The 26,866-nt window shown below is 42.8% G+C and overlaps 1 protein-coding gene across 3 annotated transcripts in view; it reads right to left on the reverse strand.

The window, feature by feature from the left end:
• Window positions 1–632: 632 nt before the first annotated feature.
• Window positions 633–26,866, reverse strand: part of PSTPIP1 (proline-serine-threonine phosphatase interacting protein 1) — a 54,821-nt gene continuing 28,587 nt past the window's right edge. For all 3 annotated transcript variants that reach the window (XM_055805692.1, XM_055805694.1, XM_013297809.3), the window contains 12 exons: window positions 21,183–21,217; window positions 19,976–20,082; window positions 18,067–18,129; window positions 16,938–17,036; window positions 15,142–15,187; window positions 14,231–14,310; window positions 11,512–11,610; window positions 10,803–10,899; window positions 7,662–7,746; window positions 6,070–6,140; window positions 4,372–4,472; window positions 633–2,392 (listed from right to left, as the gene is read on the reverse strand). In XM_055805692.1, the coding sequence (XP_055661667.1) occupies window positions 2,261–2,392; window positions 4,372–4,472; window positions 6,070–6,140; window positions 7,662–7,746; window positions 10,803–10,899; window positions 11,512–11,610; window positions 14,231–14,310; window positions 15,142–15,187; window positions 16,938–17,036; window positions 18,067–18,129; window positions 19,976–20,082; window positions 21,183–21,217 (1,015 nt within the window). In that variant the 3' untranslated portion in view covers window positions 633–2,260. The remainder of the gene's footprint in view (window positions 2,393–4,371; window positions 4,473–6,069; window positions 6,141–7,661; window positions 7,747–10,802; window positions 10,900–11,511; window positions 11,611–14,230; window positions 14,311–15,141; window positions 15,188–16,937; window positions 17,037–18,066; window positions 18,130–19,975; window positions 20,083–21,182; window positions 21,218–26,866) is intronic.

The raw sequence follows: 26,866 nt of genomic DNA on the forward strand, positions 1-26,866 counted from the left end.
GAGAAGCGAAGTGGCTTAGCAAAATCTGCGTGTCACATAATTAAAGGAGATGCATTTCAGTGGTTTATTTTTTCTCTTTAATTAAGATAATCTGAAAAATACCTCCCTAAATTTATTTAAGTATTTGTCGGTTTATTGCAGTTCTCTTTGTGGAAGATTGAGTGTTCAAGAAGAAAATATATTAAATCTCTCATACGTTAGGTTTCTTCTTATGCTGGACATAATGAGCAATGTTGTAGTTGTCTCTGACAGCTACTATTTACAGTGCTGTGGCCTCGTTGAAGGCTATTGTGGACCATCTTTCTATCACTATTCAATTCAGATGTGGTCACAGAAACCTGTCATTAACTCCTTGAGCCTGAACAAGAGTGCTGTTCATATAACCTCGTGCCTCAAATGCCATTTGAGTTCCTGCAGTTCCTCTGAGCCTGTGCTAATGCAAGGTACTAAGAGCCCTTCAGCACTGATGCAGATGTACTGCAGAGTAACTTGGGGAACTGTGGGAAGGACCAGTGTGCCTGTGCAGAGGACTGCGCAGCAACTGCAGGGAATTAAAGAAAAAGAGCCTGCAGCAACTTTTATTCCGTTCTTGAGGCAAGAAATTATAATAAGGTACTGCAAGTGCCTCTAACCTTCCTTCTGTTTCGTTTAAGGAGTAATTGTGTTGACCATTTTGGCTTTTTCTTCAGTCTAGATTTCTCTTCGTCTTTCCTGCTGGGTCTTAGCTAACAGTGTCTCCCTGTCTGTGCCTTGTGGGTAGCAATTTGATTCATTTTCATTGAGTTGGTTCAGTTTTAAGAGTTGAAACCTTGGCAAACAAGGTCATTCTGCCCCCAGAAATAGCATGCTGTGCTTCAGATCAAATCACTGATTTTTTTTTTTATTTTTTTTTTTAACCGTCTCAAAATATTGAAAAGGGAGTAGTGGCAGAAAGTATCTATTGATCCCTTGATAAGTACAGTGGCAGTTGGGAACGTTCTTAAATACTAAACTAGAAAGACTGATAGAGCTGAAATCTGAAATAAAGTGAACCTGCACAGTGCGACTTCTCTGAAGAGGGTTGGTTTGTTAAAAACAAGGACATTAAAAGTGTCTGGAAAGGAACCAGGACACCCCAGAGGTGCAGAGGCTGTAGATAGCAGTTAGAGACAGAAAAGCCTGTGGGCAGAAGAGAAGGAGAGGATCAGCCAGATGGACAGAGGAGTTGAAAGGAGAATGCATCGATGACATGGGTATGGAGATCGCATGAGGAGGTAACGGGCACTTCTCTGTGGTGTTCGGAGGAGGGGGATCAGGGCAGTGCAGCACTGCTGGAGGTTTTGCTTATTTGTTGGGTTTGTTGGTTTTTAAACATGAGAGAGCCCAGTGAGGTGTCAGGGGAACCATCTGACCAAGCAAGCCTTTGGCTCACCATCTGTCCTTATTTTGCTGCCCCAGAATCCAGTGCAAAGCAGAGCCATGGGTAGCATGGGTTTCATTCTGTTAGGAGATGGCTGTGATGGGAAGTGCCTTATGTTTTCTTACTAGTGATGTGTCTCAGTCCTTCAGGTTCTCCTCTCCCTCTGCATTCCTTGTTTTTGTATTTTCATCTGACTGACAAAGAACAGTGGAGGGTTCCCCATATTTCTCTCAGGTTACTCCCATGCTGTAAGGGGGTAGCTAGAAAGGGGGCTGTTAAAAGGAACTTAAGAGAGCTTCTTCCTTGCTTTGTACAGCTAAGAGCCTGCAACATCAAAACTATATGCTTTCTGTGTGTGCTTTCCACCTCACTGTCAAAAATGCGTGCATGGGCTGTGCAGGGAGAGGAGGGGATCCATGGCAAGAATATGGCTGCTGTGACCACGAGGGTGGCTCACAGGCTGGCTGGAGGTGTTCCTCCATCCTGGAGAAACAGCACTTGTTTCCTTCATCTTTTTCCTTTAGTGCGGTTAAGTTCTGGGCCGGATTTTCCTCCCAGATTGGCCAAGCTTTGTGACACTGATGGCAGCACAGTGTGCCGAGGGCAGGAAGAACTGTGGTAAGAAATGCAAGTCCTAATCTCTCTGAGGTGAAGACGGTTTTTGCAGACAGTGTAGGCCAGGAGGTTCTGGGATGGGGCAGGAGTAAGGAAGAGGGAGGCATGGTCAGTTGGTTATTTCCTGACTTGTAGTTGCAGAAAATAGTATTATGGGTTGCCCTTGGTCAGCTGAAGCAGACCTTGTGTGTTGTTTGTTTTCGGTAATAGAATATTTTCCAGTCTAATGACTGGGGCTTCTTTTCATCAAAGCTTTTCAAGATAAGACCCTGGCACAAAGCCTCGCTGCCCATTCCTTTCGGCTGTCCACCAGCCATCCTCGTTTTCTTCAATGACAACTACAATGTCTCCTTCAGTGATGTCCAGTTCATCCACATTCTGAAAGGAAATAGAGAAAGGAAACATGGTTAACCTGAGAGCACAGGAGAGCCCAAGCATGTATCATATCTGATGGGTTTGGGGTTTTTTTATCCTGCCTTTCATCAACAGCCTGCCAGTGTCCTTGTGTTTGGGAATGAACCTGAAATACCAGACAGTGAGGGATTAAGCACTACTGAGATGGCTATTTCCTTAAGATCCTCAAATTTCCCCAGGCTTCATGGTATCTCCTCCTGAGCAACTTGACTGTTGTAGCATTGGGGAATGCCAGAAAGGGTTAAATACGACTGTCCTAAACCATGACCCTTCCATAGGCTGCAGCTGTTGCTACATAATACAGTGGACAGCTTAATTCCCAAGGGAGATGACAACAGCGTCTCTACTAATCCAGGCCTGAAATAGGTTTCTCAGTTCTTTTAATATGGAACAGCAGGACCAGTGGAGGTACAGTGACTCTTCCTCCGATAGGTAACTTCTACCTCCGAGACAAATGCAGTAGTTGCAAGTAAGCTAGTGCTGAGCTCACAAGTGGCTATCAGCCCATTCAGTGCTGCTGGTTTTTCTATATTCCATATTTTCCATAGGAAGCCGCTCTGCTACCTGCAGTGTAGTAAAATACAAAGCAGGGTAGGAGAGGCTTCCAGATACGTCTGATGCATCAGCTAAACCTAAATTTAATGTACATGAGTAGGTGAGAACGGACTCAAAAAGTGAGAAGCCTCAATATACAATTTACTAAAAGTAGTAACAGGGTCTTTTCTCAGCAGGGAAAATCTCTGTGTGTCATATTTTCAAGGCAACTTCTGGAGTAAGGATCTGACAAAGATATCCTGCAGTCTCCTCAGGGGAACTGCCATTAATAGTGAGGTACTTTCAGCTCTGCTTGGGTGAAATTTCAGGCAGATAATAATACAGTGTTTAAAACACAGAGCTTATAATAAACGGTGTCAGAATGTTACTGTACCTAAGAGAAAGCGCTCCTTCCCAGCCCTTTCTCTGCTTTCATAATTTCTCTGGCTATCTAATTTGTCACATGCCAGCATTTCTTCAATGTTGGCTATTGATGGCAGATCCCTTTGGTGTGAGGGTCTCTCTGCACTGTTAGCTGCTCCTTCTGCTAATCTAAAGCTAATAAAAGAAACCTTTAAACTGACATGTAATTAAACTGTGAAAGTCCCATTAGGGGAGGCTAATGGTTTAGCAAGAGTCCAAGAGGTTCTGGAGTCCATCTGGTAAGAAAACATTAATAACCAGTCCATTCATAGCCTTTTACTAATGGTACTGTGCCTACATAGGTCTGAAGCCAGTGGGAGTTCAATATCCCAGGTAAGGATGCAGGTTGCTCCTTGTAACAATCTTTTGGTACGTGGACCATGTCCACTGTGGTTCTGCAACTTGCAACATTGGAAGTACAGGGAAAGAGTGTCATTTTTTATGGACATTCAGCCCTGCAGCCCTCTCCAGCATGGAATGCCAGTGTGTTAAACTGGAGCAGGATTCTCCAGATGCTAAGTGAGATCAAATGGAGGAGAGTTCCTAGATATGTATCTGTCACGTATTCTTACATTCTACAGTTTGTAGCCATTTGCCCTAGGAAAACATTTCACAAGAGACTTACGTTCAAAATGCACAATACCGCATACTTAGCCATCACCCCCTAAAAAATAAAGTTTCCTTGTGTTTGCTGTCTTCTGTATCTCTAGAAGGAGGTTGTAACAGCTGAGGAGTGATTACACTAATCAGTTGCAAAAAATCTTATTATTTCATCTTGAGGCAGCATGGTCTAGTGATGTGCACCAAGAACTGGCAGTTGGGATTCCTGGCTTCTGCATGTGACCTTGACCGATAATTCTTGAACTACCCCTGGCTGTGAAGTGAAGATAACACTTCCTTCACAGAATTAACACTTTCAAAATGTTTGGATCAACATAATCTATTTTAAATCTGATGCTATGAGGTATTTTGAAGACTTTCATTACCTGAGCTGTGTAGTCATAAAGTACTCTGTAGTCCTGTGATGATGTGATTCCAGCTTGTTCATTTACAAAAATGGATGCATAGACTCTGTCTGTTTTCTCTCCTGGGCCAGGGGATGACACACACACAACAAAACCACCACAGAAACAAAGAGTTCAGTTGCTTATAAATGCATAGGATCATATGCAAGAGTTCACAAATACAAGGGTTTCTGTTCTCTCTGTCTGGAGATGTACATGTATAGAAAAGCTGCTGTGAACTGTAGGTAAAGTCTTACACAAAAACTGTGTCCCATTAATCAGAGGACAATGCACTCATTGAAATTTGTGGGAGGTCAGAAACTAGCTTTAGCCTCATCCAGGTTGGGAAAAATGTTTACCCTGCTAAAGCACAATCCAAATGATCTAAATGGGAAATGCTGTGATTAATGTGGTTTAAAATGGTTGCTACTGGTAGTATAAAATTCTGGTAGTTCAGTGACTCACATAAAGCTTTTCTTTTTCCCTTGAGAAAAATGCAAAATATTGTGCCGACATTTTCCAGTAGTTTACATAGTTCCCAGATAGCTATTTGTCACTGACATATCTTTTTTGGCAGATGTTTTAATCCAGCTTGTCATACTTAGGGAAACCTTTTACTCCTTCCCAGCATCTGCCTGGCAGCTTCCCCTGCTGTTGAGGTGAGCAGAAGTTTCCCACATAAAACCCCTTGGTGGGATGACAGTGCTCCGACACCGCACGGAGCGGCCAGGGTGCCTGTACCTTCCCCCAGTCAATCTGTGGTTTAGTTGTCCTGCTCTAAGGAGCACCGTCAGCTCCTTGACTTCTCAAATTTTGAAAGACAAGCATGGAAGCGGTTGAAAACTCCGAACACAGTGTGTTTGCCATTCCTGAGGGTCTTCTCCAGGGAATGTTCTCCCCTCCTGTCCCTAGCCTAAGGACATTCAGGAAGAGTGACGACCCTCAGCTGCTCAGCACTGCATTGCTCTACATGTGCCCAAGCCCAGGCTGGTGCCTGGTAGGTCCAGCTGCTGTTTGATGGCACTGGAGAGTCCCCCCTGGCTGAGCACCAAATAGGATAGTCTGGCTTCATTTCTGGATGCCCAGGCAGGCAGGCCTGACAAAGGAAATTGTTCTGGGTACGTTTTAAATCTGTTCTAAAACAGCTTTTATTTTCATCAGGCAAGAATCACAGTTAAAATGTTTTTGTTTTAAATCAATGAAAATGTCATAACCTGTTACTTTCTGCATAGTCAAAATGCTATGTTTTAAATGTCATCTGATAAATGCCTAGCTGCAAGGTTTACAATAAGGCAGTGTAACTGTGAAATGAGATGGATATTTGCATTCATAAGGCATGAACCTGGTCTGTTAAAAACTTTAGGTATTCTCTTGGGCTTTTTAGAGGTAGCGTATTCTACCTTAGGAGAAAACTATTTAAGTCATACCGTGTCATTCTGAATGTACAGTTCCCTTTTGCCTAGACAGAGGTTTTGAAGACTATATGGATTATTTGGCAGTTCAAACTGTGAAATTTGTTTAATACACATCCAATTAAATTTGTTTCCAAACTACTCTTTACTCTTGACTGCCAACATGTGAATATTTGCTGTACCATTTTCTGCTCCGTGTCAAAGACTGATTTAGCAATATGATCTAAAACAAACACGTCTGATAAACTTATTTCCTGAAGATGCATACCAAGAGGAGGGGCTGAAGGACTGGCAATCTCCATGTTATTTTTACTGCTTCCATGCAGTAGTCCTGAGAATCTGCAGAACGAAGAGAAGCCAATGACAAAATGAGTAAGCAGGGCTGGGTATGTGCATTCCTTCATCTCAGCTGTCTGACTCAACCTTCCCTCCATCTGCTGCAGCACTGGGTAGATGTCACCTCTTCCTGTGGCTGACTGTTTTCATTTATGCTGTAGATATATTTATCTTCAGTTAAAAATATATTTTTAAAAATGCAGAACCACTGGCCATCACTAAATTGTCCACAGAATGGATCAGATACTATTTTGTTGTTGATTCAAAGGCTCGTGATGCAAAACTCCCATTATTTCACAACATTAATATTATGAGAATTATTAGTTGTGTGTAAGAAATTACCATCTCTTTGTCTTTAAGGAAAACTCTGATACAATTTAACATACAAAGCTTGTATAATAGGCCTTTTGTAAAAACTGAGTTTAAGGGAAAATTCTTTTTTTTTAATCTATCCCTAGTTATTTTCTGTATCACAGCTGGGTACTGGAGACTAACTAAAATGAGAAAATGGGTTAAGATTCTCAAGCACAGCTAGAAACAGCATCTCATGCTTAAGGCATATTTCAAAGGTCTGATTTTTCAGCTGGTGAACACTCAGTGTTTCTGGAAGACGGATGTCCAAACTCAACACTTTCTGAAAAACTTGGACTGAGTCTCTCTGCGCTACTTGCCCATGCAGAGCACAGTTATATTCTCAATGGCAGTACAGTTGTCTGCTGTAACTATAGAATGCAGTGTTAGAATTCATTATTATAGAAGACCCGATTTCCCACTGAAAAACAAGGTATTGTATATAAACCTAATCAGCCCACTAACAAGCCTGGACCATATTTTAAAGGGGAGTTCACAGCCTGCTCCTTGCCATGTAATAAGGCTTGTCAAAGTGTAAAGCTCCTCTGCTTCAAATATGATGCCATTCCCACTGTGAATTAGCCATTTTAGTATAAAATATTTAAACCAATAGATCTACCCTGCCCATCTGCTGATATAACTGCATTCATGCTACAGCATTTACCAGCATAAATGGATCAGAAAAGGAAAAATCACCTCCCTAATCATTACAGTTATTCTGCTAAGTGTTTTCTCCTTTGCTCTAGATACAGAGCACAGCTCTTTGTTCTGCTCAGTGGGGCGGTGCAGTAAGCTGGGAGATACTGCTGGAAAAGACAGCTCTCCCCAGCCTTTGCTCCTAGCAAGATTCACCTTTGCCCTCCCTTGAACAAATTATTTTTGTTGCTCTGTGCTGTGACTCACGAGGAAAGAGGAAATAGCGGCTGCTATCCATTGCTGGCCAACTAATTGTTTTATAAACTCATCCCCTCTCTCCTCCCACTAGGACATGGCAAAATTACTCTGACTGTTTTTAATAGGTTTACTTCTTTTGTCAAGTTATATTTATAGATACATAGCTGCCTCTTGCTACGATGAAGGAAGTAATAACTTTACAAGTCCTGTTGCCTGTCATCTTACATTGCTGTTCATACAGAGAGATACCTATTCTGGGAACTGAAGCGTGCCACTCACCTCTTCATCATGCCACAAGACTGGGTTGGGCTGCTGTTGCTTCTGTTTAGTTCTCTGCTGTAATAGTTTTCATATCCTATCGCATCTGCAACAAGAAAATAAAAATAAGATGTTCAAACAGGCAAAACTTTTTTCTCCCCACCAGAATGCAGCCAGATGCAACTGTCAGGGGTTGCTGCACCAAACCACAATACAGCACCTATCTACTCCTGCCTGTAAAGCAGCTGGAGCTGCTCAGGGGGGCTGGGGAATTAAGAAAAGGCATTCAGATGATTTTAAGCAGGTGTGTCCTTGGTAGAAAGGCATGCTTGTCCTGAACCAAACACAGTCAAGGTCCTGAAGAACCATTCTAATGGCTGTGGCTAACCCTAATTAAGAAGGCAGTTAGCTCCATGACTGTTTCCTCTGTTGCCTTAAAGCTCAGGAATTAAGGGAGCAGAGCGTGGTCATTGTGAGCCTGGGACCATGTTCATGATACAGCTGGCTGCAGTGTGTTTTGCTTCTTTTTTTCTTAATGTACTGACTCAGGAATTCTTGTCAGAGCTGGGGAGATTTCTGAACATTATTGCCAGCAGCAATAATGAGGAATTTCCTGGTCTCCCCTTGTGCTTGAGTGTCTCCCTAAGTTTCATATCTCCCGGGTCCACCTCTGTTGTTTACTCACAGAGATCCGGGGGTTCTCTCAAATACAGTTATGTTAGAGTTCCTTCACTCTCCCTTATGGTGTCGTTAAGGGTGAAATGGAGACCATTTCCAAGTCTAGCTTTACAGATTAAATAGTTACAGATGGATTTATTTATTTTGCGTCTCATAACATCTAGTCTAGTTACTTAGAGCTGGTGGCCGTATACCCTTTCTGCCTTCTCTGTGGTAAAGTCAAACATGAGTTAAGTCTGTGATACCATATTATCTCAGTTCTGATACCTGCAAAATAAGAAAAGAGATTGGACTTCGGCTAAAGGTTGTGTTGACATTCTCACATTGGATCAGCCAAGATCATAAGCAGAGCAGGCACATACAACTAGTGAGTATGAAAAACCCCTACAAATAAGGCTCACATTAATTAGGGATTTTTCTGACCAACTTAAGGGTCTCCTGTTACCCTTCTAGATTGTTACCTTGGTATAGTTTCTAGTCTATAATGCATTGTAAGATTAGGTAGAAGAGGGGAGTGAGCAACAGCATCAAGAAACCCAAAAGGTTTGGTCAAGATGAAGGTGCAAAACACGTGGCTTTCCTTCTGCATTTTGCAAGCAATAAAACAGTCCAACAGCTCACCATGTGCTACTGTGCAAAGTCATTAGCCAGAGCTGTGGAGATACTAGGATATTACTTACAGAACTTCTAGAAGATGGCAAAAAAATCAACAAAAAAGCAAGCCTTTTTCTTCGCCTTTTGTAAAGCTCTCAAGGGTTTTTCCACCTGTTTCTTATTAGAATTTAGTCCTGTCATAGCCAAGAGTTGTTTGCAGACTATTGCCTAGGCAACCGGAGAATGAGAAATCTCACACAGAAAAAAAACAACAAAACCTAGCTGAGAATTACAAATGTCTTAGTATACAGAAGTTGTTTCACACTGTTGGAAGGCATAGTTCTCCCTTCTGCCAGTGAAAATGTAGTTTTTCCTTGATAAATGCTTCTATATCAGTGAATTTAAGTTCCTTCTGTGAAGAATAAACTATAGCAGCAAAATGGCATCCAGTGCACCAGTTTCGATATATTAATTAAAAAAAAAAAATAATCCCTATATCCTAATTCTTAATCATCATAGGTGTAATGACAGAAAGGCTGAGTGAAGAACGCCTTGGGTAGCTCAGTGCTGAGTTAGTGGCAGCGCCCAGCTCCACGGAAGCAGTCCCTGGGCTGTAATTGCTGCCAGCTCTGCACTCTGCAACAAAACCAGAGGGGTGGGAGTTGTTCCTGTATGAGATAATTATCCCTTGGGACAGGGCCTTCAGACTGCTGGTGTTTGTACCTATACAACTCCCAGCATGAAAGGTTTTTGTCAGTATAAAATTTTCTTATGCCAGTATAGCTTATTTCCCCGCTCTGAAGGGAAATAAGCGCTGCGGACACTGCGGGGGGCAGGGTAAGGGGGTTTGCCTGTGACTTCCAGTCCGGTGTTAGAGCGGTTAGTGGAAGTGAAACAGTATCTGTGCACGGATTTTTTTTTAAAAAAGGAGCCACAGATCTTTTCAGCCCAGATTATGTATCATCAACTAATGAAGAGATGCAGTAGATGCAGTAGGGGTTTTTCTCTCCTTTTACAAAGGCTGTGAATCTTTGTTTACTGCAGCAGCTGCACAGAAGTGCAAGCATTCACTCAGTCTGTAGGTATCTTGTATTGCTTGTTGAAGTGCGAGGGTGGGGGTTGTATCTGGCTGTGTGAAACATCAGGTAGCCTATCCTTAGATAGGTGATGTGTTTGGAGAACTCCTACCCTGGAGCAGCATGTTTTCGTTTTGCAACTGCTCTTAGCTCTTGCTGTCTTGGTCTTGTTTCAGCCCAGATGTCTTCATCATTGAAGGTTATAAAAAGGCTGCTTTGGCTTTACCGGACAGTCTGCAAACCTTACATGGCTTCTGCATGCTGGGGCAAAGCCAATTTCATTCAAAATTCCCCCCAGTTAGAATCTTGCCCTTATACAAACAACTTCCTGAGTGGACAAAAGATGCTATCCCCCATTGGGCAGGTGGAACAAAACAATACAAAGTTTGGTCTTCTCTGTGCTATAAATTAAAAGGCAGCATGTCTGTCAAGGGGACACCAGGGTGCAATTACACAATAAACTGGCTCTGACCTGTCACCGTTGCAGGAAACTGAAGTTGCCATCTCTGCAAGGCAGTTTGCCACCTCTTTAGCGGTGTCAGTACTGTGAAATAAGCCTGGTTGCAAAGCCGGGACAACTTGTGTTCTTCTTTTCTGGAATGTTATTTTTAACCTGCATCATTCAGCTATCCCACTCGCAGTGCCGCAGAAGGAGCGGTGGCAGCACAGTGCGGGGGAAGTGAGCTGCAGTGGGTAGGAATGAATAGCCAGAGCAGAAGCTCTGGCTGGCTTCAGCTCCAACAGGCGTGTAGCACACACCTGCAGCCTCAGCCTGATGGGTGACTCATCTAACAAGACCAATTGGAATAATTACCTGGAGGTTGTGTTCCCGTCATTTTGGTCTTAATGAAGTAGTCTATGTCTGACTCTACAATGCAGTTCTCCAAGCTTACCCGAACCTCTTCATATAGCTACAAAACAGAATCAAAAAAAATTAATTTAATTTTTAACATTTCGTATTGAATCAACAGTTAATGCTTTTCTAATAATTTCCCCTTAGGAGACACTTTATACTTGGTACCTGTCTGACCTGGATGGATCTTTGGCCTGTCCCCCATACAAACATTCTTGTAAACGCAATTGTTTATTTGTGCTCTGGATATTCTTTTAAGAGAGGAGGATGAAGACAGTCCAGGGCTTTTCAATGCAACAAATTAACAGGAGGAAACAATCATTCAGCGTCATAACTAGCGTATTCTTTGTCTTCCAATTTTGAGACCATGACTGGATGCCTTTCTGAAAGTTGTGCTTGAGCCCAGATATACTCAACTGAGCGTTCTGGTAGCTGGAAGCATTCCCCAGCAAACTGAGGGGAGACAGCAAGTGCCAGCAAGTGTGACACAGACTGTCTGCAGGCATGTTTACATCTGGAGGGAGCAAGCTAGACTGGGAGTACCCCCCCTTCACTGAACATGCGCAACAGCCGGTTTGCTGGAGACAGGATGCACAGAGAAGGGCGAGCTAGTGCTGGTTGTTAGAGCCTTGCTCCTCTGCACATGAAGCAAGTTGGCAGGTGCCCCTACCTCATCGTCCTTCACACACTGCATGGAGAGCTGGTTGCAGTGAACCCACAGCGAGTTGCGGAGGACGGTGATGCGGTCACACTCCTGGAGCTGGAAGACCTAAAGCCAAAGAGGAGATGTGATGTAGCCTCATGGTAGTTATTTATTTGCATTGCAGGGAGCAACAGGGCTGGGGCTTCTCTGGGTCAGGTTCATAAGTCTGCAAGGATCCTTTGTAAAGGATGTGTTTACAATTACTGGAGAAAATACATTACTTGTTCATGCTCAAGAATTTGTTTTAATTGATTGCATCAAATTAAAGTTATGTTCTGTAGACAAAAATAAGCAGAGGAGAGGAATCAGGATCTGGATTTGACCACTACCTCTACTGTCAAGGATTTCTGAGTCGGTGTCTTGTCTGCCCATCACACTGAAATGTTGATATTTAACTGATCAGTAGAATGCTGGTGTGAAAGGGCTGTATTTATGATAAAGGTAGAGCCAAAACTATCCATCTCTGCCTTCTAAAATGTCTTTCCAAACTTTTCTCTTTTCAAACTTTGAGGCTCTCTTGAGTTGCTTCTGTTCGTTTCTAAAGTTATTTTCATGCTAAAGAGAAGGCATTTTTCTTTCTTTTCATCTGTCTGTTTTTCTCATGTTGTGGCACAGCTTGAGAAGAATGAAGGGGGAAGAGAGAGAGGTGTGAACTGAGGTGGGGGAAGAGGCAGATAAACTAATGCTTTAAAAACTTAACAAAAATCAAAAAATCAAAACAAAACAACAAAACCCACCCTGATCTCTAAGTTGTACTGTTATAAGTAGAACATCAATTTCTGGTTTTCTATGAGGTGTGAAAAGCTCAGATGCTTCGAGCCATCTGTTTCCATCTCCACTTGCTAGTAATTATGTCCAGAATGCCACAAATGTATACAATGTTCAGCAGAACACTCAGTTGGGCATACTGCCTGCCATTGAATATCTTACTATCTAAAAAAAAAAACACCAGAAAAAAGTCTGTCAAGGGTGTAAGCTGGCGTTGCAACCGGTTTCTGACAGAAAAAGCTTTTAAGGAAAACCTGAAGGGTGGAGAGTATTTCAATATCCATTCTGAACAAAAAGCCTATGGCTGCAGCCTAGCCCCTAAGGGGCTGCTGAAATAGCACAAAAGCCAGCTGGGAATTTTGCGGGTAAATGATGTCCTGTCGGGAAATGCAGATCATCAGAGAGGCAAGTGTAGTGACTCCGGCCTTGTCAGGCCCTTTGCAAAATACAGCTGGGTGGTGTGTTAGACACAGCCCCTGTGGTTCTTTCAGCTTGTGTCACCAGACTGACTGTGAACCGGGGCGTCTCATGCCAAGGAGTATCACACAGCCTCCATGATGATGGTAGTCCCAGCACTGCCACTTGCTAGCCAAGATTTTTGGGCCATGAATGTGCAGTGCGCAGCCAGACACCTAAGCAACCTTGGCACTTCCAGATTCCCTACTATGCAGCCAGTAGTTTTAAGCAGGAGGTGTCAGAAAAGTTACCACAGGGATAACTGGCTTTTTGTACTGGTTACTAGTTTTAAACGCCTCAAAAAATCTATTAGTTCTTCTATCTACAACCACTTCTAAAAGAATGTGTTAAAGATGCCCTTCCTTTATGAATGCTTGTTTGAACTAAGCAGCAGGCAAGCCACAAGCTCTGTGGGCTATTCAGAATTTAGACACGGAGGAGAAATGAAGTGTGTTAGGTTGTGGAACATTTTGCTTGTTTGATGGCTTTTTAAGAAAGGGGAAAATGTGCATCTTGGGAAAAAATAAGGCTTGGCACAATTCCTGTGGAAAGTCTGCTGTGCTAGCCATGGGACTTTCCAGTTCTCCCAGATAGGGAATATTTAAGAGGAAGCAGAGAACTGGAAAGCTATGCTCTTGGCATTTTATTTTATCTGGAAATAAAGCCCGCAATGAGTAAACATAGCGAAATCATACTTCAGCAGATGGGCAAATGTACTTGAAGCATTAATATGACCAAATGTGTGGCTGATTTGGGTTCCTGTAAATTGTGCAAAACTTACTAGCCGAGTGCAAATCTTGTCCATCCTCAAACATAATGGAAACAGTTTTTCACCACCACCTTTCCACTGAAAGATTAGTCCACGGCAGACAGCAAATATTCTTGCAAGTGGATATAAAGTGCTACACAAAATAAAGATTCTGAGTGCCTTAGATATTTTTGCTCTCAGAATGCTATGGTACGTACTTCTTTAGCTTAGCCAGAAAATTTTATTTTTAATCTCCATTGAACCTGTAAGATTTAAAATGAAATGAACACAAAAACCTCTCCTGCATTGGAACAAGTAGCCATTCTGGATGCTTTTTGCAAAACATAATCTAAAGGGCATCTCAAAGCTAGTGTATTCTTACGTTAAGTTGTAAGTGAAAACTGGCAGAAAATGCTTGCAAATAGATTGTACCAGTTCATATATTGTTCCCCTTCCCACACCTCTGCACTTATTCCCCTCCTTAATATTTACATACATATGCCAAACAGGCAGGGAGAGTGTAAGCAAGACAGGTAGCAACTATGCCTAAATCAACTCTAGTTTTTGCAGTATTTTTGCAAAGACATCTACTGAGATTCCATATAAAGCAAACAGCAAAGCCCTTGGGACAGTATCTCAGATCTTAGACTGATATCTGCAAGTAGGATAAAAAAACCAGTGCAGAAATACATTGCTACAAAAGTCAATGTTTACCTCGCAGGTTTTGATGTGTTCCTGTTCCCACTCTGTCCTGACCTTATCCAGCTGCTCAATGTTCTGTTTGTACACATTCTCTGTAAACACAGACACGCGTAATAGAAACCCAACAGTTAGGAAACAAAAAAAAGATACAGGCTTTCTTTTTTTTCCGCCTCTTAGGACTTTGCTGCAGTTCTTACACTTTAGGCCTGGTTTGCTAGAGTATCACAATAATATGTGAACCTGAAACTGGTGGGTCACAAAGATATGGTTTTTTCTTTGCAATATATTAGAGTAAGGAATCTGTCTGTATGGTTTGCAGATCATCTATAAACTTTACAGTGGGGATAATGCAAGTCAGAGATGAAAAGCCTGGACTATACTTGGGCACTGAGCCTCCTTAGGCTCTTTCCATGCTGAGCCAGACAGGTAAGGCATGGAAACTTTTACAAGCAGTGAGGGACAAGTCTGAACTCATGAACCAGTTCAGATGCCTGCTGGTGGGTCCTTCTGGGTATATACTTTGTTTCTGGCTTGAGGATGCTACCATGCTCATGTACAGGGAACCTGAGGACTGCGTATCTGGTTTGGGCTGGCTGGGAGCAATTCAACTGTCATTCTTTTGTGCTTTCAAACTTGCTTCAAGAAGAGTTTTTCTTTTCTGGGTGAAGTCCCTAAAGGAGGTCTTATATAAATTTTTTAATGAAAGCAGGAGAGTTGCATTTCCACAAAGGAAAGTGATTGTGGGTGACTATCAGGTTGTCATTCTTTAGAAGCTTCTTCATTAATCTTTGGGTAGGTGACTCTGGGAAACCTGACTTCAGACAGAGCCAGCCTGGGTGATTTGGATGCTGCTTTACCAAAATCAGTGTGGTGGTAGATCTTTGCTGAGAAAAATCTTAGTTCAGTTGCAAATAGAGCATCACCTGCTTCATTTGCTGCGCCTCTGCATTGCTTGGCTTTGTTCTGGCTCTGAAACAGGAAAAGAAACAACCCAAATTAATTTCTGACTGTATTTTTTGCTTCTGACCAAGGGTTTTTGCTGCCTGCTCCCTTTCCTTTTCTAGAGGAAAGGCTCAAACTTGCAAACACTTCTTGGCTGTCCTGCCTTGATGCATGGTTCTGTTGAATGTGCGCTATGGAAGAGAAGGGACCAGAATTTCACAAATGCAGCCATAGGTCTACTGATTTCAAGGGAAATGTGGTGATTTACATCTTTCCATTCAAATATCCCTGCCATAAGAGCTCAGTGCTACTGTGATCGATCTGAAGTTTGTGTCTACTGGCTGAATTGTTTTTTCTGAAGTGTTTGATGCACTTTTGAAATAGATATTTATAAGCAGAAATAAATGGCAGTTAGAATTCTTCATTTTCCAAGCTCCTCATGTAATACACAAATGGAAAGAACACAGCCTTTAAAACACTCTGCAAATGCTAGATTATTCCCATAACTCAGAAGCCTAAAAGCAAAATTCACTGTAAGCAGAAATTTTCTTTTTTAAAACCTGCAGCATTTAACAAATGAAAATACAGCTGTTATTGACAGCTCTGTACTCCCAGGTCTTTCTGCACAGATGGTGATGACAGTACATTAATGCACAGCTCTAGACATTCTTCCATTCTGCCCTTCAAGGAAAGGCTCAGGTACGGTTTCTTATGCCCATATTCCTCATCACAGCTGGTTAGAAAATGTGTAGTAAACTGGGAACATAAGCTTCATTCTTACTTGCTTCCTGGCCCAAACTGTTTGTGAGTGCAGAATTAAACAGCTGACGTGTTTCTTGTGAAATGCCTCTGTGCCTTTCAAACATGCTGGCATGTGTGTGGAAGTAATGAAGCACCCTGGGATCCTTCTGCATGAAAGGAGCTGGGTCAGATTTTGATGCCATTGTAGTTGCTAAGTGTTCTGGTGTAATTTCGGTAGGGCCAGGATTTCATCCACTCTTTACAGCTAAGCTAGAGGGTTTTGTTCATCAAAGATTAGCAAATGCTAGAAATAAAATGTAAAGTTCTGATCTGCTTCTAGTCTCCATCCCCGTCCTTGAGATGATTTTTGACCCTTTTTGCTTACACTGCACTGATTTTTATTGAGCCAAAGGGAGTTAATTTATTTTGTTTTCTCCTGTCTGTTCTGCTGTAAAATGTTCCCATTAAAAGTTAGTGAATTGTCAGCTACCAGTATCAAGACAATGCAATGAAGGACTGCAGTGTCTCAATCTCCAATGATTTATTTTTGAGTTTGTAAATTTAGTTGAAATAAAATTAACCATAAGGAGAAAAATACTGAGGAAAAATATGCATTTTAATGTCAGATACTATGCCTACTAAATGTAAGTGACCAAAAGGCAAAACTAACTGCATGAATACTTCTGACTTGTTTCTTTATTTCTGTGAGTAATCTCTGATAAAAATCTCATTCAGTTTCCCTTCAGAATTCATAGAACAATTAGATCATAGCCTGGCATAAATGAATCAGGTAATTTAGTCCTTTCCCAGCCTTTTTAAAAATGCTTGGTCTATCACAGAACAAGATCAGGATTACTAAAGGAATTTGTGGAGGAAGACCTTCTTGGGAAGGCGATTTGGTTTAATTTTGATTGTAAGAAGTTAATTAGAAGGGAAAGCAGCCCCTGGCATCCCAAACAATGGGTTGTTAAATTGTGTTCTCTTGTACCTGGTAAAGGAGAAAACCCCACAGTTTTCTGTCTGTCATCTAATGTACCTTTTCTGTTTGCTTTTGGTTGCCTGAAGCACTTGTCCGTTCAAAGGACTGCTCGGCCTCATCCGCCTCCTTGCACTTCTGTTCATAGGTCTTCTTTGACTGTATTGAAATGAAATCAGATGTGAGGGTTTGGGTTAGGGAACAAGGCTGGATTGTCTCCAGTGTGATGTTATAGGCATTTTGCAGTCTGGGGGAGAACATCAGTGCCCAAGTCTGGGCAACAGAAAAATTTTCCAATGATACCGTAAGACGATAGAACTGAAAAACTGGAGTTGGGGCTGGCAGCAGAAATTGGGTCCTTTTCTTGCAGCCCTGAAATTGTTTGCTTTGTACAATTGCAGCCAGCTCCCTGCAGGGGGGTAGTCACAAATGCACAGGCAGCTCTAGCACCATTGGTGCATCAGACGTCTGTCTGAGCTACAGCACAGAGACAAAATTGGGGGCCCATGTTCCCAGGGTGCCATTGAGGATGGGCTGTCCTTTCTGCAGAGTGACTTGGAGCATCAGGTGGCTGAAGTCAGCATGATGCCTTGCCCATTGCTCCAAGCTGTGAGACAGAGCCAGCACCCCATAGCTAACAGTCTCAGTGTAGTCCCCAGAAGCAAATAAATCCTGATTTGCACCAAAAGACCTCCCTGTCTTGGAGACTCACTTAGAACAACCATGTTTAAATAAAAATTGTCAGTACAGTTCCAGCTGTAGCGCTGGCAGGTGTGCAACTACTTTTCTTTAGAGGCAATTGCCCATTGGAAACCAAAACCAGCTGCCTGCAGTTCCTGTACATGCAAGCTTTCCACTTGGAGAGGTTTCCTCCTATTCACAAGATTCCCTCACCAATTTAAAAATTGTATTTACAGTATGAAAAATTACATTGTAAGTATCCTTGCCTAGAAAGAATGAAATCTGGTTTGACCTGGAGTAATGTTCATTCCACATTAACTTTCTGCGTATTTGTTTTGGAGACTCTTCAGTGGGTGTAGCAGGGAAGATGAGCCTCCTTCTAGTAGCAGGAGGCACATATTTCCCCCTCCCCATTCTTTAAATATAGGTACATGTGATACAGATTCCACCCTGTCTCAAACTGGGGTCAGTCTGTATCAAGAAACCTGCACAAAACCCCCTTGCTTACCTCCATCGTTTTCTTATAATGGGACAGTTTGTTCTTTTGCATGCGCTCCATTGCAGACTCGTACTGTAAGAAACACGCAGAGGTAAGAACTTCTTGCTTTGGACTTTCTCCTCCCCTTTTTAGTGTCAGGATAGGAAAGCCATTGTCAGGGCCTTTCTAGAAGCCATGTGCCTGTGGGGAAAATTACTTCACTCTGTTTTTATAAATGACAGGTTTCTAAGTGGTACAGAGAGCATCCAAGTGCCAGGTAAAAAAAAAAAAATCCAAGACAATTCTGCTTCAGTGGTTTCCATTAATAGCAGAGAGGATGTAGATCTTAATTTTCTTCCTCCCTGTTGTTTTCTTTTTTTTCCCATAAGGAGATTAAATAGCGTAACACCCAGTCACAGTGCCCATCAGCTCTGCCAGCAGTGGAGTTCCTGCTGGTGCAAGAGCCGGATCCCACATCTTTGCAGACCAAACTGCTTCTCACCCATGTGAGCAAGGGTAGTTGTCCATTTCAAACACAAACGTGTAATTTTTATTCCATTGCTTCTGGCAAATTTATGCTCAATGTGATTTGATTTCCAGACTGTCATCTGGTCAGCAGTGGAAGGACAGTGCTGAATTCGCTTTTATTGCTTTAGTTGTGGTATGCACAGCCTTATGTGACAGCGCGATATGCTCCTGTTTGGCAGGGTATGGGTTTCTTCAGGATTTTTGGTCCTTTAATCTTTATATTCTGCTCAAGCAAAACTCTGGGGCTACCCAGAGGCTTGCTTCACGTTGGACTAAATAGCACAGTCCCAAAAGCAGCTACAGTGAAATATGAATCACAGCATTTTGGGAGGTTACCAAAAATGCTGACACCATCTAGCATGTATAATGTTGACTTCCTAACAGCCACATGCTGGATGGAGGAAAAAAGTTTGCCTAAGGCTCCAGAGCAGGTTTTCTTTTTTTTTCCAGGCCCCTTCAACTGTTTCCAGCTGAGTTGTAGGCTTGTTTTCAACAGAGAGTGTGCTTCCCTCTTTGCAAATCCTAGTGGCAATGGGTGAGGAGTGGGATAGAACTGCTGATGAACTAGGTGCTGATGAACTACGTGCTGTCTGCTTTTATATGCCTTATTTGCTTCATCAGATCACTGTGGAACTCAAATCTCAGCTTTACCCACTTCATATTCAGAGTTCTTTGCTGTTTCAAGTTCCTATGTCAGGGTTGTAGATACAAGATTTTTGTGGCATTGGATACTGGTCATATGCCTTTTAATTTGTTTAAAATTAGACCAGAACTGGATATTTTATTTTACTCCTCTATCAGTCAGTGCTTTCAGTGTTAAGTGGCTGTCCCATCTTTGCCTTCAACCCCAGAGAAGGTGTGAGAGTTACCACTGTTGTCTCTGTTGAGAGATACTTTTTCAAGGGACTTAGAGCTTGGTAAAATCAGAGGGGATGAAACCACCTTAAATATACTTGTATGTTTTTATTATACACCATCAACTAGGTGCTATTTATTCAAAAAATTTGTAATTCGACATGTATTGGTGTTGCATTCAGCATGATACTCATTTGCTTTTATGTTTTTAAATGTTTGTGTTACCCCTTTATTTTAGTGCACGTTGGAGATCATGCAGGATTATACAAAAGAAAGCCAATTAGCAAGGGTATAAAAAAGAGAAAAGGAAGGATTAAGTTCTTACAGGAACAATAATAGAATCTGCAGTTACACTGGAGAGAGTAAAAGTAACTAAAGCCTCTATCTACTGAGTGCTTTCTGAGCACTGCTTTATTTCCAGTCTAGTGTATGGAGTGCACAGGGCACACTGGGCATGCTTTATCATATTTTACAGCATTCACAGCCTATGACTGGACAAAGGTCACCAGCGTGGACCAGTGACCCAATCTGTTTCAATATTTCTGTAGTTCCTCACCTTTTTTCTTTGCTCCTTCTGTCTTTCTCGGAACTCCTCTATGCCTTTCAGTTCATCCTTCAGCATTACTGCCAGCTGGATATGAGAGTTTCCAACACTTTCGATTTCTAAAGCAAATCAGAATTCATATACAGTCAATAGAAAGGTCTTTAAATATGAAGTTACATTTTTCAGGAGATGTTTCTGGGAGTGACTTGCAGTGAACAGGGCAGCCTTAAAAAAGACCTTCCTATGTTTCTGCATGCACTGATGTTGTCGAGGGTTCACACAACCCGAATGGGGCTTATTGCAGGTCCTCTCGAGTGCCTGCAAAATGCATGGGCAAGACTCCTCACTGCAGAACTGCAACACCTGCTCAGAGCAGCCTTGGCAAGTGCAGAGCCAGCTGCATTTCTTCATATCCCCATTTACCCCAGCCACCCCTTTTCCTTCTGGAGCTGGAGATCAGATGTTGTGGTGCAGAGGGAGGGAGGGAGTTCTGACCTGCTCCTTCACCCCCTGTGTCTGCTTTCCCTCCACTACACTGCTGGATTGTCATTGCTCGTGGCAGCTGTTTGCCAGTTGCATCCAGCCTTGCACAAATGTCATTAGACAAGGTTGCAAGCTGAGAATTTCCGAGGGTCAGCAAAGACACGCTGAATTTCAAAGCACCTGGCTGGTGCTGTTTGAAGTGGCTGGTAACTTCTCTGCATTTATTTGCTTTGGTGCCTCTGAAATGGAACCCCACATTTTCCAGAAATGTTGAGCTCCCCCACCCAGGCTCTAAAAATACCTTAATTCACCAGCTGCTTTTCAAAAGGTGCTTTCATCTAAACAGCAGGTGCCAGTAGCCAGGTATGCTGTCCTGTTGGCTGTGATGGTGTAGCATTTTCTGTGTGTGAAAGGTTTCCATTCAACCTTGGACGCGTTTAGAAAGCATGTTGTTTTGACATCAGTGGTTTGCAGAAGAGGGAACAGAGTTGATGTTTTGTGACTTGATCCAGATAAAACTAACGTGAGCAATAAGCCATTTTCCTTGCTACCAGAGAGTGGATTGAGTGCCCAGCCTTGGAGGACTCTCAGTGAGTGTCCTTTCCCTCCACTCTCCACACTACAGACTGGGATTAAAAATTGGAAATAGAGGGGGGCAGAGGATGAAAGACCCCAGAGGAGATGAACACTTCATGTGCCTCTTACCTGGGTCAGAAATAAACATGTAAATACTTACGTTGCTTGAGCCTTTCAAATGCTGCCTTCAGTGTGCTGTGAAGGAGAAACAAGTGCACTTTATTAGTATAAACTTCTAAGGATGGGTTGTGAATCTAGAGAAAAAAACTTTCCCTCAGAATCTCAAAGATCCACATAGAGATAAAACTCTTAATAGTCTGGTAACAAAAGTTGATCATGCTAACAAGCACAATATCATCAATTTGTTACCATCAGGATATGTAATAAAATACTCCATGAAGCAAGGAATTGCGCTATTCCTTATGTGCAGCCTCTTTTTTAATCCCACTGTATTTGTGACTGTGAATGTTAACAGGCATTTCTCTGTTCTTGCACCTTGCCAATGGATACGACTGAACTGAGTGCAATAAAGATGGGCAAGGGGAATTGGCTTTTGGAGCCCTAGTCTGAAGGGCAGAGCGAAACCAGCTCCACCCTCTGTCTCGAATGCAGCACCAGCAAATTTTTCCTTCTCAGTCACCCTTGAAGCTGGAGCAGCTCTGCTCTGCAGCATCCTCCATACTACGCTTTCTGAGCACCCCCATGTGGCACAGCTCACTCTCCTTTCAAAGACTCACAAATGGTGTAGGCAGCCTACGGAGGCTTTGAAACCTTGATGCTCCCCGGGGTTTTCGACATCCCAGAAGCACAGCATAAATAAACCACGCTGTGAAATCAGGCCTCAGTGCTGGGCTGTGAAGAACGGGTGGGAATGAGCAGAAAGAGATGTTACGCTGTTCGTCCAGACGGACCTACGCAACTAAGTGGGCTTACAAGGTAGAGTTACAGAAGGGCATGAAAGGGTAACGACAGATCGCCTGATGTCCTGGTTTTTGGCAAGCCAGAGTCCATTTTAAGAAAGCACCAGAGATACCAGCATAGACGTGATGGGAGAGGAGAGAGCATAGTCTGTAAAAAGCATTTCCACTTCATAATTTTCTCTAGCTCTGAGTTTGCAGGCTGGCGGGTCATTTATATATGCAGAAGCCAGGGCTGTGGTGTGATTTGGAGCTTTTTCTTTTTCTTCTTTTTTTGCATCTTTAGGCTTGATGGTTTGGTTATGGTTTTTTTCAGTACTTTGCCTTTATAGACTGGTTTAACTGAGTAATTCAGAGAGTCCCTTTACACCCTTACACAGGAAGGCAAACAGGCTCTTCTAACCGGAAAACCACAACTCTTTTTAAATTTCCTTTCTTTTCTACCTTTGCTTGGTGAATAGACGGTGAAATTACCCCACCTTCCTTTCTGGAGGGTTTCTGTTTTAACGTCAATGTGGTCTATAATGTTCTGTTCTTATTGTAATTTTTAAAAATATTCTTTCTGAAACTGAGAGAAGCCTCTGCCAGATGAACTCTACAGACCATTTTCCAGCAGCCGTGTTTACCCCCTGCCTCCAGTAACCTAGATCCTGATAACACAGTAAGGAAACCAACCAAATACCTATCTCCTCTGAGGCCATGGTTAACATTTGTCTTTCCTCCTGCCACACAGGGAAGATCCAGTGTGGGTTTCACTAACATTTTTCTGTGGAGCCCAGTGGCAGTAGCAAAGGGTGGGGAAACAAGTTCAGAAGCATCTGGTTTCAAATAATTTGCACCTGGGATTCTGTCTGCATTGCAAAAAAGAAAAGAAGGGGGACATGTTGCGCTCTTTTAACAGGGAGGTAACTAATTCACCACCAAGTCCTAGGCCAGGCCAGAGTATTTCACAAGAGAATCATGTCTAACATTGCTTAGTGGGGATGTGGTGAAAGCATCAAAGAATTAATTTTGCCAGGATGTTTTCTTCTGGTTCTCAGAGGAGCTATAAACAGAAAGGCAATGCCACTCCATGCAACTGGAAAGATTTCTGTACGGTCCCAGCTGTGGTGTGATGTCAAAGCCACCTGTAGTGGAGAAAAGGCATGAGCAGCACCCTTTCTCTGACCAGTGGAGTCTACTTTTCTGTCTCTATAAATTCACAATATCAAGGCATTAGCTAGCATGAATAGTCGTATCAGCTGTTACGGGAGGCCACGCCGTGCAGCAGGCCAGACTTAGTGTCAGGTTGGCTGTAGCATATCTTTCATGAAAGAGCAAGAAATCCTCTAGTGCTGTGGTGTGTCTGCATATGTGTTTTGCTTCTGGTGCTTGGATATTTTCAGATATGTGCCAGAAGAGGAAACAGCCCCAAACTGAATGGAAAGGGGCCTGTATCGTCACTTTCAGGGCCAGTTAGTGGGAGCGTGGACACATCATCCCTGACTTTGCTGGGGTAGAGGAGCAAGCAGGATGGTATCTCCATGTACCTTCTCTTCTATGTAAAGCTGTGCCCATAGACTCAAAATTAGACCCCTTGTGACTCCAGAATGACCTATGCCATTCATATCAAAGCATAAAACAATCAAAACAACTTTTGTGCCTTTAACATAAAACTGTTTCCTCATGTCTCTTGGAAAGAGAGCAGCACTGCTCAAAAATGTCTATCCTCATCACCAGAGGACTTATCTAGGTTGGATTTAACAAGAACTGAGCAGAGGCTTAGGTCTTTCAGAGTATGTGCTTGAGCCCATTTTCAGAGAGTCCTGAAAGTTCAAAGTACAAGCATATAAATTGTGCAGGTTCAGAACATTTGAGTGGAGAATAACTAGTCATGGAAAGATGTGACCTTCCAAAATGACTTCTAGATTCAGTTCAAAAATGCCTGCTTTGTGTGAATAATACAGAGGATTCTGTATATTAAGTGACACACACTCTATATTTATACACAGGAAGCAGCAATTGGCATTTCGTTACAGATTCCCCCATCTCACACTCACTGAAATATTCTATTTCAGGCGCTGCAGAAAAGGGCAGAGCAGACATGGGCTTGAAGGAACTACCCTTTCCCAAGGTCTGAATGAGATGGTAGTGGAAAAGAGGGAAGGAAAAAATCAGGAATTCATATACATGAGAAGAGACAAACAGAGAAAATGACAAAAATAGCTGTTGTCAGACTAGGCAGAATTTAACCAGCTACTGCATGTTTACATCAGTTATTTTACGAAAGAATGGAGTTTCCAGAGGCTCTATTTTAGCTGAAGCCAAGGATGTATCTGAAAACTGAGCTTCATACCATATTTTGTTTTCATATTGTTCTGCTAAAGAGCTGCCCAAAGCTACTGCCTGGAAATTCTGTCACCTTGCAGCCTGAAAGGTGTTTCCTCTGAAAGGCACAAGCTCTGCTGAGAATCATCTATAGTGTGTTGAGACATCATTACTGCATGTGCTACCATCAAATACTTGCAAACTTGATCTCAGTTTGTAACTCAGCTGAAAATCCCCAGTTTCTGCATATCCTGTCCCCTGTGTGCAACACAGAATATGGTGAGCGCAAAACTATACCGCAGTTTAAACTTAATAACATGTAGTTCCCTCTCCCCAGCTGGATGTCGGTGTAACCTGGCATTTGCCAAGAATACACGGCTGTAGCTTTGTAATCAACTTTTTAAAATTTTATTTTATGAGTAGAGACTATGAAATTGTGATTATTTTTTTTTTTATTTAAAAAAGTGGGTTAACAGGGCTTTGAAAATAGTATAAGGTAGGAATGAAGACATCTTTAAAAATTTTAAACACTTTAGCCCTGACATGTTCTCCTTCTAATGCTTTCACTAAGACTTCCCAGCTACCCATGTTCCCAGGCATACACATTCTCAGGACTGTGCTGACACATCCAGGTGATTAGCTTGAAGGAAGCAGCCGACCTTTTCCATAGCCTTGGCGTTATTACGGACCTGAGTTGTTTGTAAGAACCAGAATAGGCAGTGGGAGTGCAGCTCACCAGTGCAGAGGTGTGTTGAGGAACCCCGCTGGAAAGAAGCTAATCTGCCTTTGTCATGCATGTCTGATCTCACATGGCAAGTGTGGTGAGGTGAGCTGAAAATCAACAAAGAAAATGGCACTTCTGCACTTAACAGGAAAGTACGTTGCTTTACCTTAAGACTCGGTAGATGTGAAAATGTTGCAGGGTTTCAAATAAGAAAAAGACACAAGAAAACTCTATTGGAGGCTATTACATACAAAGCTGCTGCTGGTGTGGCAGCCCCTGAACTACCATTTGCTAAGGCTAGAAGATTATTTAGGAGAAATGTCCCCTCATGCTTCCCCTATTCTTCTGTTCTTCCCTTGGGATCTAGTGTTGGGGACACAATATTGGGCTGAAGGGGTTTTGGTCTGAGCCTGTGTGAACCTTCTTGCAGTCTTACACTTAGATTCAAGTATGTGCATCCTTCTGTACATTAGAATGAACTTGCCAAGGCCTATAGCAACTGCTGAGTTAGATCTGTGTCATGGGTTGGAAAGAGGGTATCTTCCTTCCCTATAGGAAGTACTTTCTCCCAGCTGCAGTGCTCGAGGCAAGGGCAAGCAGCCGGAACGCCTGAATTTGCTTGAATCAGGCTGAACATTGAACGACTGTGTCCTTTGGCGGTTAAGTAGCGCTTACAGGGAACTTTTATTTCTTGAGCTGGAAGTTGGAGTGTTTGTTTGCCATGCCCATGGTAACCAGCACCAGCTTCTTTTAGAAACCCTGTCTTTGGTTTTTTTTAAATAAAAAATAAAACAAAAAGTGATTGCAGCACCTCTCCTCATTGCGGCATGTCTACCTCTCTCGTTTTAGTTTTCTTAGGAATTTTTCTGTAGCTGCAGGCTTGCTATGGCCATTTCCAATATTGGTTTGAAAAAGAACAGCGAGGACCTCACTGAAGTCAGCTGCACCTCCCCTGGCAGTTACAAAAACTCATCCCCTGCTAGCTCTCAGGTCAAAGCGGTTTCCCACATTTCTGGTGCTAAGGAATCTGCAGAGGTGGAGGCACAACGCTGTCCTCTTGTCCTAGGTCATGATGTTGTATTACTGCTGATACTCAGTAGTGAAGTGTCTTGACTGAGCGGGAGCAGTGCGGGGCCTGAGGGGTCACTTCTCCTCTGGCCCTGACAGCACTGAGGGAACAGGCACCGGACAGCACGTGGGATGGAAACCTGGTGGCTGCTGTCACCTAGATGTTTCTCAAAGCAATGGAGGGTAGTCCCAGGGCTGGTGTTACATTTCAGCGAGCCTTCCCTACTATCTTTCTGTTGAGTCAGCAGCATGTTTCTTCATCTGTCTTTCAGTGAATAAAAATGGGCAGTTGAATCTAATTATACATTTAGCTGAGTTCAGCAATTTGCTCCAGCTGAAGCAAAAGTTTGGGGGAGAAGGGAAGAGTCTGAAAAGATGTTGAAATTGTTCTTTTCTTTGATTCAAAACTAAAAGCTTTTAAAGTAGGGGGGAGGCTTGGGAGAGAGCTGTTTTCTACAGCAATGGCAGCTGCCTGGTGCAGTGTGCCATAGACTTCCCCGGGCCTCTCCCCATTGCTTGTATTTACTGATGCTTATTCTCTTCACCTTCTTGTTTTGTGCTGGCCCTGACTGTGCTGAAGTAACAACCCAGGCAGCACCTCCCCACTGCTGCCTAATTCCTCCCTTGAGCAGACCCCTCTCCTCCCCAAGCGCAGGAAGCAACAGCAAGGTGGGGGGTTCTCTGCGTTTTTTGACTCCTTTCAGATCAGGGGGTCCGGGCAGCTGCCAGGGACTGCATTTCTGAGGTTGGAAAGAGCTGTTCACACTGCTCCTGGGTGGATACTGGCACACGAGGCCCTGCCGGGCTGTCCATTGCATGTGGTGGTGC

Source organism: Falco peregrinus, chromosome 1 (genome assembly GCF_023634155.1).
Source record: "Falco peregrinus isolate bFalPer1 chromosome 1, bFalPer1.pri, whole genome shotgun sequence".
Taxonomy (NCBI): Eukaryota; Metazoa; Chordata; class Aves; order Falconiformes; family Falconidae; genus Falco; species Falco peregrinus.